Genomic DNA, 11,782 nt, shown 5'->3' with positions numbered 1-11,782 from the left:
ACTCTTCACAGCTCGCTCGATGATCGCACCCACTTCAGTTGCAAGGACCTCTGTTTTCGGCTTTCCCAGGTCCTTCTGTAGGGCATCGCAAATGAGTTCCTGTTCGTTCTGCGCCATACGTGCAAGCTGGTATAGCTGGTGCTGACGCCACGCAATGGGACGGGTCACTCCGCTACGGAACGTCTCTCGAAGAGCATATCTGATCTTCGCCGCTTAGTAGCTGAAACCATGCAACAAGTTCTGAACATGCTGCACTCACCTTTGGGATCTTACTGATAAGGGTTGCCATATCCCGGTCGTGGATCAATCGTTCAAGCTGAAGTCAAGCTATAGTACAGGATGAGAGATGAGGTTACAAAACACCACACAAAGGAAAAACACAGCGTCAGGAAAGTACCGGTATCGTGTGCGTATTTGAAATCAGCACTAGCCCTACTCACAATGGCTGCGTGTTTGCCATATGCATACTGTGACACATTGCGGTCCTGCTTCTTTGCAGCACAGCATCTGATCAATCTTATGCGATTGTTCTGAAAAATGATTGGCCATGGTATCGGGGGTACGCCGCGCAGTCACAGCACATCATGCTCCAAAATGAAACTGCGGGTACATAACAATGTTCCGTTAGTACAACCTAAGGCTGTGATCCATGGTTTGGATCCCATTATCTTACATATGCAATGGTATTTGAATCATAGACAGTACATCTCACAGGCGGCTTGACGGAATGGGCATATATACCGCAGCAGTGAGCGCTTTTACTGCCTCCTCCGAGTGAGGCGGATATCGAATCGCCAGGTGTGGCTCAGCTCTATCCATGTTCAGATCAGCCTTCAAATGGGCGGAAAATAACTGGAAGAACTCACTCCTTCGGCATGTCAATAGAGCTACGAAGTTGCGTGAACGTATCGTAGGTATGTTTCATAACCTGGTTTCCGTCTGTCACGGTGTTCAGCGTCAGCGGCATTCTCTGCGCTCGAAGGACATAGTGGAAATCTCACAGCCTGACTCGCCTACCCCAGCAAATGGTAGTTCATTCACTGTCCCATAAAAACGGGTGAGCGCTAATCCAAGTATGACGTCAATGTCGCTAGGAAAGTACCGTACCAGCGAGTTGTTGAAAGGTGTCGTTGAAAACAATACCACCGCTCTGTGTTTCGGAGACAACTTTTAAAATTGATTGAGCCCGGGTCGACCGTATAAGCCGAGTGAAACTTACGCTGCTGCTTCACGCTTTCGTTGTCACTAAAAGCGTACAGAACCAATGGATGAGATCTTTATGCGATAAATCAGCTGACGAGTTGTATTATGTATGTGACGAGAGCTTACCGCGCATTGACGAAGTTAATTGCCTGCTTCAAAGAATCCACGGGCACGATAGGTAATATCGGACCAAAGAGTTCTCTATAAATACCACGTTATCAGAATCAAATTTCCAACACAAGGCAATACTGACTCTTCCAGCAAGGAATCGCCGTCCGCGACATTTTTGACGATGGTGGGCTCAAGTCTCCTCCTCGCAGCATCAGCACGACCCTGGAGAACGACTTCACCCTTTGTGCGGGAAAGAAGTGAAGTGAGGCGTTTATGGTGCAATTCCGAGACGATACTTCCAAACAAAGGAGAATCCAGTGCACCTTTGGGGAAGAACGCATTGTAATGCTTCTGGAATGCCCTGACCAGCTCGTCCTGCTTGTCGCGCTGTACAAGGACATAGTCAGGTGCTACGCAGATCTGTCAGATTTCCCGTTCAGTACTTGCCACATCAGGCAGTAGCCCCAAATCAATCAACTCGCCTGTCCCGCATTGTTGCATTTACCCCACAAGATCCTCTTTGCGGCAAGATCCATATCATATGCGGAGTCGATAATGACAGGACTCTTGCCACCTAATTCCAGTGTGAGTGGCGTCAGGTTCTTGGCGGCAGCGCTGGCGATGATCCTGGCGACCCTGCCATTCCCTGTGTAGAAGATGTGGTCCCATTGAAGCTCGAGAAGCTTTGAGGTCTCAGGCACAGCACCATTGACCACGCGACATAGATTTGGGTCAAGGTACTTGGGCACAATTTCTTCCAAAAGATTTGAGAAGGTAGGGACAAGCTCAGAGGGCTTCAACACGGCTGTACAGCCTGCTGCGATTGCGCCAATGAGAGGTTGGAAGGTGAGGACCATAGGGTAGTTCCATGGCCTGTTCAAGCACGTCGTCAGAAATTAGAATGATATAGCAGCTTCTATCTCACGAGATTATCAGCACAGTGCCCTTTGGAGCCTTGTAGAGCCTATGTGGATGTGGTGTGGTATACGTACAGTTATTAGTCACAAGTTTGATAATTTGACAAGCGAACACTTACGTTGGCTTCCATGGCTTTTGCCACTCAGCCACCTCAGGATATTCAGTCTTGGCCCACTCTGGGAGCTGCTCTGCACTCTTCACAGCTCTCTCGATGATCGTACCCACTTCAGCCATAAGGACCTCTGTTTTCGGCTTTCCCAGGTCCTTCTGTAGGGCATCGCAAATGAGTTCCTGTTCATTCTGCGCCATACGTGCAAGCTGGTATAGCTGGTGCTGACGCCACGCAATGGGACGGGTCACACCGCTCCGGAACGTCTCTCGAAGAGCATCTCTGATCTTCGCCGCTTAGTAACTGAGACCATGCAACAAGTTCTGAATATGCCGCACTCACCTTTGGGATCTTACTGATAAGGGTTGTCATATCCCAGTCGTGGATCAATCGTTCAAGCTGACGTCAAGCTGGTGACAGGATGAGAGATGAGCTGGCAGGACCTCGCGCAAAGGACAGACAAACCCAAGAGGTACCGTGTGCAATGTGCATATTTGAAATCGGCGCCCTGGCAGCTTTGCTCAGACTCCGTGTTTGTCATGACAGGCATAAATGGTTTTACAACTGCCGTGGATTAATATTTCTCAGCCAAATGCGAACCTCCGCATGTCCGCGAGTGACCCGACAGGCGGTAGGGCGGCGTCGTGATAGCAAGCATCATAATGCTTGGTGAAACAAGAAGTGAGTCCGCACCAGTCATCATACACATTTCACCCGGTTGTACACTACTAAGTAGTACATATATACACGAGATCGTCCGCGTCCTTTCAATCAATTCGAGGTTTTGAAACATTACAGTTCCTCGTCAACAGTGACCCAGCTATCTCTCTTCGCAGATCTGTACCTTAACATGTCAGCCACGCCAAACTCAGTTGATGAATAGAACAGAGCTCACGTCGTAGGAGAGATGTTTGGAACGTCAGAATTCTCGACCTCCAGCACCAACTTCACCGTTTTCACCTCGAAACTTCGGAATTCGAGCTTAAGCGTGCTATGCGCGCCCGCCGTGGATACCAGACCAAGCTCCCCTTTAGTGTCCTCCAGAATGTTCGTGACATACGCGCGCTTCACAGGCAGGTCTTTTCCGACGTGTAACTTTACAGAACCATGCCCACCAAACGCTTCATACATGCGCAAGATGACGGTTGTGCCGGACGCCTTCGGTTCGAAGTCGTCTTCTCCTCTCTTGACAGTCTCCAAGAAGATGTTCGGTGCGCCTTCAAGCCAGAATGGGAGAGACGGGACGGGACGGCCCGCGTTCTGCGCGGGAACAGTTCTCACTGATGATATCATTAGACTTATCGGTGCGTACACTAAATCAAAGAAGCATACTGACCATGCAAGGGCGAATTATAAATAAAGGCAGCCATCGGAACGTCGGATTCGAGGAAAGAGCCTATGTGAGGCATGACTGCCCATGAGAACTCGTGCTTGCCTACAAGAAAAGAACATGTAAGAATGGACTAGCCACGAAAGTTTAACGCTAGAGTCAAACCTTGGTCCTGCTCTGCGTCAGGTGCCGTGGCTGCTCTGAGCAGGGAGATACGAAGAACATTGCCTTCACATGCAAAGCCATACTTGGATTCTGACAGGAATGCAACCCCATATCCATATTCGCTAAGATCTGCGAACTGACAGCTCGTAGATAAGACTTGACGAAAAATCAAATCATCGAAAAGCATATACGTACCTTGTGCCCACAGACCTCAAATTTGGCAGCGTCCAGCGTTGTATTCTTGTGTGTCGGCCGCTGAACGAAACCAAACTGTGACTCGTAAGTCGCATACGTGTTGTTGATGTCGAGCGGTAGTTCAACTGCAGTCATGCATTAGAACAAGGCAGCAAAGAGGTGTTGTCATCGCGCACATTTGAGGAACTTGTGTCTCTCATGCCAATCGACCACGGCATCGAAGTTGAAGAAGGAGCGGGAATCTCCTTTCATCGTTGCTACGCTTCCGCTGTAAGTGCTTGTTTCTGCGTTTACGAAATTCTTACCGGTGATAGCATCGAGGGAGATCTGTAAACAGCGATATATCCCGTCAGCATCGGAAGAGAGGGACAAATCACTCGCAAGACAGCGCGATGGAAGGAATGAAGGAGTAGTAAATGCTAGATACACACCGTGACATTAATCGTACTGTTCCCGTACTTGACCTGGGTCTGGACAGCGGCTCTAAGAGGCCCTTCAGCTATAACTTGAACTTGAGAGAACGAAAGCGGAGTAGATGTTTCGAGGTGGTGGATTTCCACATCTAAAATACCCAAGCGTCAACTTCCGGTCCGCGATCAACAGCATAATGAAAGAACGGACCCCAGGCATCCCAGTAATTAGGACGATCTTCGAAAATAACCAATCCACCGGAACTTCCTTTGGGAATAAGCTCACGACTTAAAAGTACAGTTAGCGGGTCGCGATAGCAAAGAAGGACATAATAAACCTAAGCTTAACGTCGATCAGGCTGATGATCCGTCCCTTTGATATGGTGAGCTGGACATTGGCATTCCGGAGAACGAAGTGGTCAGTTCCATTGGTAAATACTGTAAGGGATGTTCAGTACCAACACTATGGCTGAGGTCCTGAGAAACATTTGACACACCAGATGCAGGCATACAATCCGATGACATGCCCACAGGATGTGACACGACCTCATTTCCAACCGAGTGCATTAGAGCATATCCGTACTTGCCATCTGCGGATGTTTGAACAACTGGCGCGTTCAGGCGGGCGGCATCTCCAGACAAAGGAATCTTGATGACATCGTGGCGCGCAAATGACGTGGCGTTAAACGCAATTAGCGTTTCCGGCGTCGAGTTCGTCAGGAGGGGAGATGATCGCGGGAGGAGAACACTGAATGCATCTTCGAGAAGACTGGTGCATACTTCACGAACTTCGGCGTACAACTTCTCTGCATCATCATAGACCATGCCGCTATAGAACAAAATCAATCTCTAGCTAGGCACGGAGAACTGTGACTCACATTGCAGATCCAGGTAAGACTGACGCCTACATTTCAGATACAACGGAAGTACAAAAACTACAAAAGCTTACCATCATGGACTGTCGAAAGGATGAGTGCTAATTAGTACAGTATAGATACAGAGCACTTACACTGATTGAGTAACACTTTCTCCCAGCACTCATCAATGGCCCGCTTCGGATACACATACGAATGTCCCTTGGGCTTGAGGAGCGAAGTCAGGGTAACCACGCGCTGCGATCGTTTGAGATATGAGTGTAACCGTGAATTAAGCACAACCAACCTCCACATCCCTCAAAAGTATCTCGCACTTCCTATTACCTTTCTTGATGGAACCTATCAAGCATGAAATCAGTATCGATAATGAGTGCGACAGGTAACATTAACCGCTTACCATGCGAAGTATAGGTTCCCCTGTGAAACTATCTCTAGGCTTCAGAACCGGAGTCTGCTCACGCTGTTGAACACACTCACTTCAAGGTACAATTCCCCTTTCCTTCACACCATGGCATGTCAGAAAAAGTCATGAGAATGGGAGGCTTGACAGACCAAACTGGCAGCGTTTTCCCCTCCTTCGAATCTTCCTCGATGTCCTCGAAGAACTCCTCGACAGAACTTCCCATACTAACAGATGGAAGTTCTCTGTGTTCATTAGTAGTCGCGCGAATGCGACGCAGCTGTCAAATATCATTAGGCTGAACTTAAAGGTCGGAAACCAATGCTCGTACGTTCTCCAGCATCTTGGGCAATGCTCCCCCTCCTCCATCCCCGTTTCCAAAGACCAGAAGGGCAGTAGCGTTTGACTCAAGGTTCTAAATACCAGTGAGTGAGAAAAGAATACCCGTGGCCAATTATGCCACCCATACCTTATGATTTGTGATCCCCTTGTTGACATCCCCGACTGTTGCTTGTGCAGTGTAAGTATCTGCTCAGGTGAACTAGTCAGCATTAGTAAGACTGCTAACCGGACATGATCTTACCGACGGGTGTCATATGACAAAGTACTTGCGAGCCATCGATGCCAACCCAATTGAAGGTGGAGTGCGGGAAGACATTTCTTTCTTTACTATCAGTAAACTGAGACAGCAACTGCAAAACAACACCAACATGTTATTCCTGCCACAAGTCGTAAGCTGACTGCAAACCAGGCGCATATATTCACTCACCAGCTCAACTTCTGCGTGAAAAAGTACTTCATGCCCGCATCCCTGATCAGTTGCGGATAGGCCGCAGTGAGACCGAACGAGTCTGGGAGCCAAGCAGTCTCACACCGCTTGCCAAAACGCGACTCGAAGTAGCGTTGACCGTATAGGAATTGCCGGACGAGGGCTTCACCTGAAGGCATATTTCCATCGTTCTCGACCCACGAGCCACCAATGAGATGGAACTGGCCAGACGCCACTTTCTTCTTGATACGTTCAAAAAGTGGAGGATATTGCTACGAAGGAGGGATGCATGAGCAAATAAACCAAGAAGATGGAGCCAGGCACACCTCTTCAAGCCATTTGAATTGTTGGGCTTGAGAACAAGCAAATCTATGCTCTGGGTAGCGTTCCATCAAATCAATCTGGGTGGACCATGACCTCGCTGTCTTCTGCTGTGTGACTGAATACGGCCACAGCCATGCTGTATCCTGTTGAAGCACAACATATTAGACATTTCATCACAATCTGCATCTCTGAATAATAGCTGACAATATGACAGTATGAAATTCCGACAATCTGGGCCTTTTTGGGGCCTTCACTGTATACCTTGTCGCCTTTCGCGTGCCAACCTTTTCCGAATACATCCTCGGCAATTCCGCGCATGCGTTTCACGTTCTCGGGATCTCCAGATTTAAATGCATTCATGATTTTATTGGCTGTGACGAGCGCCTTGTTTTGAAGGGCAGTGTTTCCAGGGACAGTGTCCACAATCTCACGAAGAGTGGTGAAGTCCCACATCAGATGCCCTGCAACAAGTTTCAGCCGAGCATACGGTAAAATGTGCAGCGACATACAAGCATCTTGGTTTGGGACGACTAGGTCTGCAGACGCAAGCTGAAAGTACCTGTTCAGCTGCAAAAGAATGAGCATCTGTGTCGCGTTGAAAATACAACAAGTTTACATCGGGAGGCGCGATGATGTCGCCGTTCCATGGCACGCCGAACATGCCGTTACAGCTGGACTCGATGACCACAGCGTAGTGACCGTCACGAACAGCTTGAGGCGGGATGAGATGTTCGACTCTGCGATCTCCGCCGTAACCACCAGTAATTCCTGAATAGCAGCATTCAGTTTGGAACATAAAAAAGGTTGTAAAATATACCTTGAAGCGGAACGCCATCTGGGGTGAATATCATAGCTTCGCAGCCAGGATCAAACTCAACTGAGGCAGGCATACTACATGAGCATTTGTTTACCGGTTCAATACTCTTACCTTACATTGTACGCGTCCATACTGTTGCCAGTAGGAAGGAATCTTGAGAGTGACCTTCCACCAGTGGTTTGTCTGCAAACATATATATACTTGTGAGAAGCAGACACGATTGCGTAGTATTGTCATACCCCTGCAAAGAGAGGGTGTGAGTGTGTCGGAAATAATGGTGAATATGGAAGGACTTACAAGATGGCCCAAATGAATCACCCTTCTTCGCTGGTTTGAACTCTTGTTTCATTGCCTCTCGAAACGAGGGCTTGGTAAGACCCGGTGCACTCCAGACTTGGAGATCTACATGATGGGAGCCATCGATGCGATGAGTGTAGAGGACAGAACTCAGGTTGACACCTTCGAAGTGACCACCAAGGAAAGTGGACAGTCGGTTCTGTGTCAAACTCTTGATCCATTTTGCCCCAGATCCATGGTTAAGTTCGGGGTAGTTCTTCTGGTTTTGATTGTGTGAGCACATCGTTGACTGCATTCAACAAGCACCCCCGCAGTACGTACAAGTACGTCGTGGAACCTGGGACTGGATGAACGTGGGATACTTACTCTTCACACGATGCGGCATTCAATGCATCACGACCCTGCCGACTCGAAGCGCCCTTTTGTTGCACTAGCACTGACATTAACACTGACTGCAGGATACGTATAGACTGGCCGAAAGAGCATGACACCTGACGTAGACTCATTGCAAAGGCTTTTTTGCTCGAGGCTTGAAGACACGCCGTTTGTCCAAACTCCACCTAGGTGAAGTCTCCGCTCCTCGGGTATTATTAATGGATGTTTCTAAACGTATTACTCAGGCGAGACTACAGCTCACTGGTAAGTACCGGTAAGTAACCAAGGTGATGTTGGTATAGTCAGCACGATGTAATACCGCGTGAGGCTATAAGCACTTTAATACTAGTCTATGATGTCGGTAGCGTTGTGTATCGGAAGGGCAAGGCAAATCCCGGGGCTACATCACTGACCGCAGCTGCAGGTAAAAAGGCGTTGAATTTGCGCCTCGACATCAATTACGCAGGTCTCCATTCCACCACTTCGTCGAGCACTGTCCCCCTGTTTTTCCCTTTGAACCCGCATCATTCCATAAATGACCCCTTTCTCTGATCTCCTACTTTCGATAGTGCCAGCGGACTCTATCCCCGCTCATCTCAAATCATACATTCCAGGCGTCTCGCCCTTCTCTACATGGCCAGTGGTGTCAACCCTCATTGCTTTCTATCTCGTTTCCATCCTCACGACACGCGAGTTCATGAAAAACCGACCCTCATTGAAACTACAGACGCTCTTCAGATTTCATAACGTGTTGCTCAGCACCGGCAGTCTTGTTCTTCTGTTGTTGATAGCGGAAGAGGTGGTTTCGGTATGGATGGAAGTTGGAACTTACGATTCGATGTGCGCCCCATCGTCTTGGACTGATGTGAGTGGCTTAAAAAGTTCCGGCTACACTCACACATTCGGTAATAGAAACTAGAGTTCTACTACATCGTCAATTACTACTTCAAGTACTATGAGTTCCTCGACACGTTATTTTTGGTCTTGAAGAAAAAACCTCTCAGTACGTCGTCCAACATTCTTTGCAAACAACCGTAGACCATACGCCGGCAGCCTTTTTGCACGTCTTTCACCACGCCTCAACTGTATTACTGGCTTTTGTTCAGTTGAACGGCAAACTGAGTCCAGTGAGTTGAATCCTACACTCCGATATTGCCACATACGCATGCGTTGCATTTTAGTCTTGGACCGTTGTCTCCATCAACCTTCTGGTCCACGTTGTGATGTGTAAGTGATATGACACTTTCAAATGCGGTACCAAAATATTCCGCAGATTACTACTACTACGCAACTGCAGGAGGCGCCAAATTCTGGGTAATTACAGATCACTTTGCCAAAACTTTCGCTCACCGTCGCAACATAGTGGAAGAAATACCTCACAGCCATGCAAATCATCCAATTCATCATCGACCTCTTCATATTCTATTTCGGCCGTACGTGTCTCTATTTTACATCCGTTCTCGGTGCTCAAGTTGTGCTCAGTGTACCAGCACTACGTCCACAAGTATTTTCCCGCTCTTCCGCACTTTGGCGATTGCTCTGGCAGTGAGCCGGCTGCGCTCTTTGGCTGCGCTCTTCTCACAAGTTATTTGATGCTCTTCGTCGATTTTTATATGCGCACATACAGCACGACACCTTCCTCTAAGGTGAAAACAAACGGAGTTGGTCAGACCGTAGTCCCAAATGGAATTAGCCACATGTATGCGCTCCCTTTCCTCTACTTTCGCAGTACAGAGCGATACTGAGGAGTTAACAACAGGAAACACTAGCCTTCGTGGACAAATAGAACGTTACATCTTAATTGTTTCATTGCAGATCACGTAGCATATAATAGTCTCCACGGAACACTAATACCCGCAGTATGGTACAAGAAGCAAGAAGTATGGTACAAGAAGCAAGAAGTATGAATAGAGCGCTCAGTATGTATGTTATCAATAAATCCCAGGAATTAATCGGTATTTCACCCTCCTCGCCCAATTCTCCCATTCTTCTCCCAGAGCACGCTGGAGCATCTTGTCCTCCGTAGGAGGCCGTTGGATGGCAGTCCCAGCAAACGCTGTAAGCAAAAAGAAACAAACACCTGCTAGCACTTTCACGATAGGCACCTGTAGAACCCCGGACTCTCTCATCCAAGACCCTTTGCTTACATACATAGCGATGATCCCGACATATTGGAGAAGGTAACCTGTATAACTTGGATGGCGGACGACCGAATAAGGCCCACTTGTGATAAGCCGGTGCTCTTTTCTGATGCTAAGTGGGAAGCTCCACTGCTTCCCTAGCGTCGACGAACAATAAAGTCTGAACAAGCCGCCGATCGTCACAGCAAGACTGCCAGTGAGGAAAACCGGGGTTATAGGCGTAGGGTGAAGAGCGCGCAAAAGCAGCACAGCTCTAGCTCCATACTCTGGAATATGCGAAGGATCTACATGCGTGACGAGGATAGCTGCCACTTCAGCAGACGATGCTGCCCATATGCTGCCCTGTCAAATTGTCCACTAATAAAACAGACGACAACCGGTGTACAGGAGTAACACACCTTTATGAAATCTAAACCGCGCCGTTCGAAAACCCATCTGCTGAAGAACTCCAAGGTGGTGGAGGGTACCACTTTCTCTTCTGATGATGGTGGCTGAGAAGGAGACCTGGCCGAGCAATGTATGCCAATGGCCGGAGCTATGATGAAAGGGATCTTCAATAGACTCATGGTGTATTACTGACCTCTCTTCGGAGCCTGCAACACTCACATTAAATCAACATCCAGCATATCACAGGCTTGAAGCCCCGGTAATCTGTCGTAGGCAAATTTCTCCAAGTTCCGAAAAAGTGGCGCGCAGGGATCTGTCAAACTAAACTTATCTCGAGCGCGTTCCTAGTGTTCAAACATATTGGTACTGTTAAGTGTCACCAGGTGGTGAAGAAGAACGTTCTCCTCCGGGCTAGTATGAGTTCCACCGGGTCCGGATTTAAGTACTTACCGGATACCAAGTCGATGTGGTGAGCGGCCAGCCTGTGACGTAGCCAAAACAAGAATGCACATATGCTTCCCTCGGAATATTATTATTGACAGTGGCTTTGCCTCGTGGGTTCGAGGACCTTGTGGTAAGGTCATTTTTAGCAACTAGCAAGGTTTGAGAACCATAACCAAGACACATGGAGAGTGAGTTCAGAGATCAAACGCCGCTATCCACTCTTCCATTTCGTGCCGAATCGTGCGTGATATATCGTTTGAAATGGAAACATCCAAAAAGAGACTTCGAGGCGAGTCGTGTACGCTTCATGGTGTGCCCATTGCAGACACATGAGATGTCGCGGAAATCCCTTGCAGCGCTTGCAAGGACATGCAAAACCTTACATGAACTGGGCCTGTGTTGACGTTGAGTCGTTGACGAATTTAACCATCGTTGTAAAATTACTGAGATCTTCGAAGACCTTCGTGGGACTCCGGCGATGATCCGTCGAGAACCAACGACAAAATACGGAT

At 48.2% G+C, this 11,782-nt stretch overlaps 4 protein-coding genes across 4 annotated transcripts; 1 reads left to right on the top strand and 3 right to left on the bottom strand.

Annotated features, from left to right (window-relative positions):
* Nucleotides 1-584: 584 nt before the first annotated feature.
* Nucleotides 585-2,887, bottom strand: DEU56DRAFT_215095 (aldehyde dehydrogenase). Its single transcript, XM_041345105.1, has 13 exons — nt 2,807-2,887; nt 2,684-2,751; nt 2,351-2,628; nt 2,240-2,278; nt 1,797-2,187; nt 1,457-1,734; nt 1,330-1,404; nt 1,220-1,275; nt 1,108-1,167; nt 1,002-1,040; nt 867-939; nt 674-811; nt 585-600 (listed from the first exon to the last, which is right to left on the bottom strand). Exons 2-12 carry the CDS (start codon nt 2,711-2,713, stop codon nt 709-711), a joined length of 1,422 nt encoding a protein of 473 aa, XP_041200965.1. The 5' UTR covers nt 2,714-2,751; nt 2,807-2,887; the 3' UTR covers nt 585-600; nt 674-708.
* A 136-nt stretch (nt 2,888-3,023) lies between these two features.
* On the bottom strand, nt 3,024-8,296 carry DEU56DRAFT_843792 (glycoside hydrolase family 38 protein). The gene is made up of 30 exons (XM_041355082.1): nt 7,923-8,296; nt 7,743-7,810; nt 7,627-7,686; nt 7,426-7,577; nt 7,319-7,376; nt 7,014-7,270; nt 6,812-6,952; nt 6,486-6,757; nt 6,427-6,435; nt 6,300-6,376; nt 6,186-6,244; nt 6,048-6,131; nt 5,869-5,996; nt 5,794-5,815; nt 5,714-5,741; nt 5,603-5,655; nt 5,451-5,553; nt 5,391-5,399; nt 5,320-5,338; nt 4,939-5,270; nt 4,780-4,879; nt 4,653-4,729; nt 4,463-4,593; nt 4,337-4,358; nt 4,208-4,288; nt 4,032-4,156; nt 3,837-3,972; nt 3,678-3,776; nt 3,237-3,621; nt 3,024-3,179 (listed from the first exon to the last, which is right to left on the bottom strand). The coding sequence occupies exons 1-30, from the start codon at nt 8,216-8,218 to the stop codon at nt 3,134-3,136; spliced, it is 3,429 nt and encodes a 1,142-aa protein (XP_041200964.1). The 5' UTR covers nt 8,219-8,296; the 3' UTR covers nt 3,024-3,133.
* A 361-nt stretch (nt 8,297-8,657) lies between these two features.
* DEU56DRAFT_843787 (GNS1/SUR4 membrane protein) lies at nt 8,658-10,200 on the top strand. The gene is made up of 8 exons (XM_041355081.1): nt 8,658-9,163; nt 9,211-9,301; nt 9,352-9,425; nt 9,480-9,525; nt 9,572-9,612; nt 9,662-9,731; nt 9,781-9,997; nt 10,058-10,200. The coding sequence occupies exons 1-8, from the start codon at nt 8,834-8,836 to the stop codon at nt 10,065-10,067; spliced, it is 879 nt and encodes a 292-aa protein (XP_041200963.1). The 5' UTR covers nt 8,658-8,833; the 3' UTR covers nt 10,068-10,200.
* A 29-nt stretch (nt 10,201-10,229) lies between these two features.
* On the bottom strand, nt 10,230-11,005 carry DEU56DRAFT_749640 (uncharacterized protein; the record flags this gene model as incomplete). Its single annotated transcript, XM_041349455.1, has 2 exons — nt 10,230-10,781; nt 10,838-11,005. The coding sequence occupies 2 exons, from the start codon at nt 11,003-11,005 to the stop codon at nt 10,230-10,232; spliced, it is 720 nt and encodes a 239-aa protein (XP_041200962.1).
* Nucleotides 11,006-11,782: the final 777 nt, after the last annotated feature.

The sequence above is a fragment of the Suillus clintonianus genome (genome assembly GCF_016758775.1).
Source record: "Suillus clintonianus strain FC179 chromosome Unknown DEU56scaffold_196, whole genome shotgun sequence".
NCBI lineage: Eukaryota > Fungi > Basidiomycota > Agaricomycetes > Boletales > Suillaceae > Suillus > Suillus clintonianus.
Note: the sequence above shows the minus strand (reverse complement) of the source record. Positions and strands in the feature narration are given on the sequence as shown.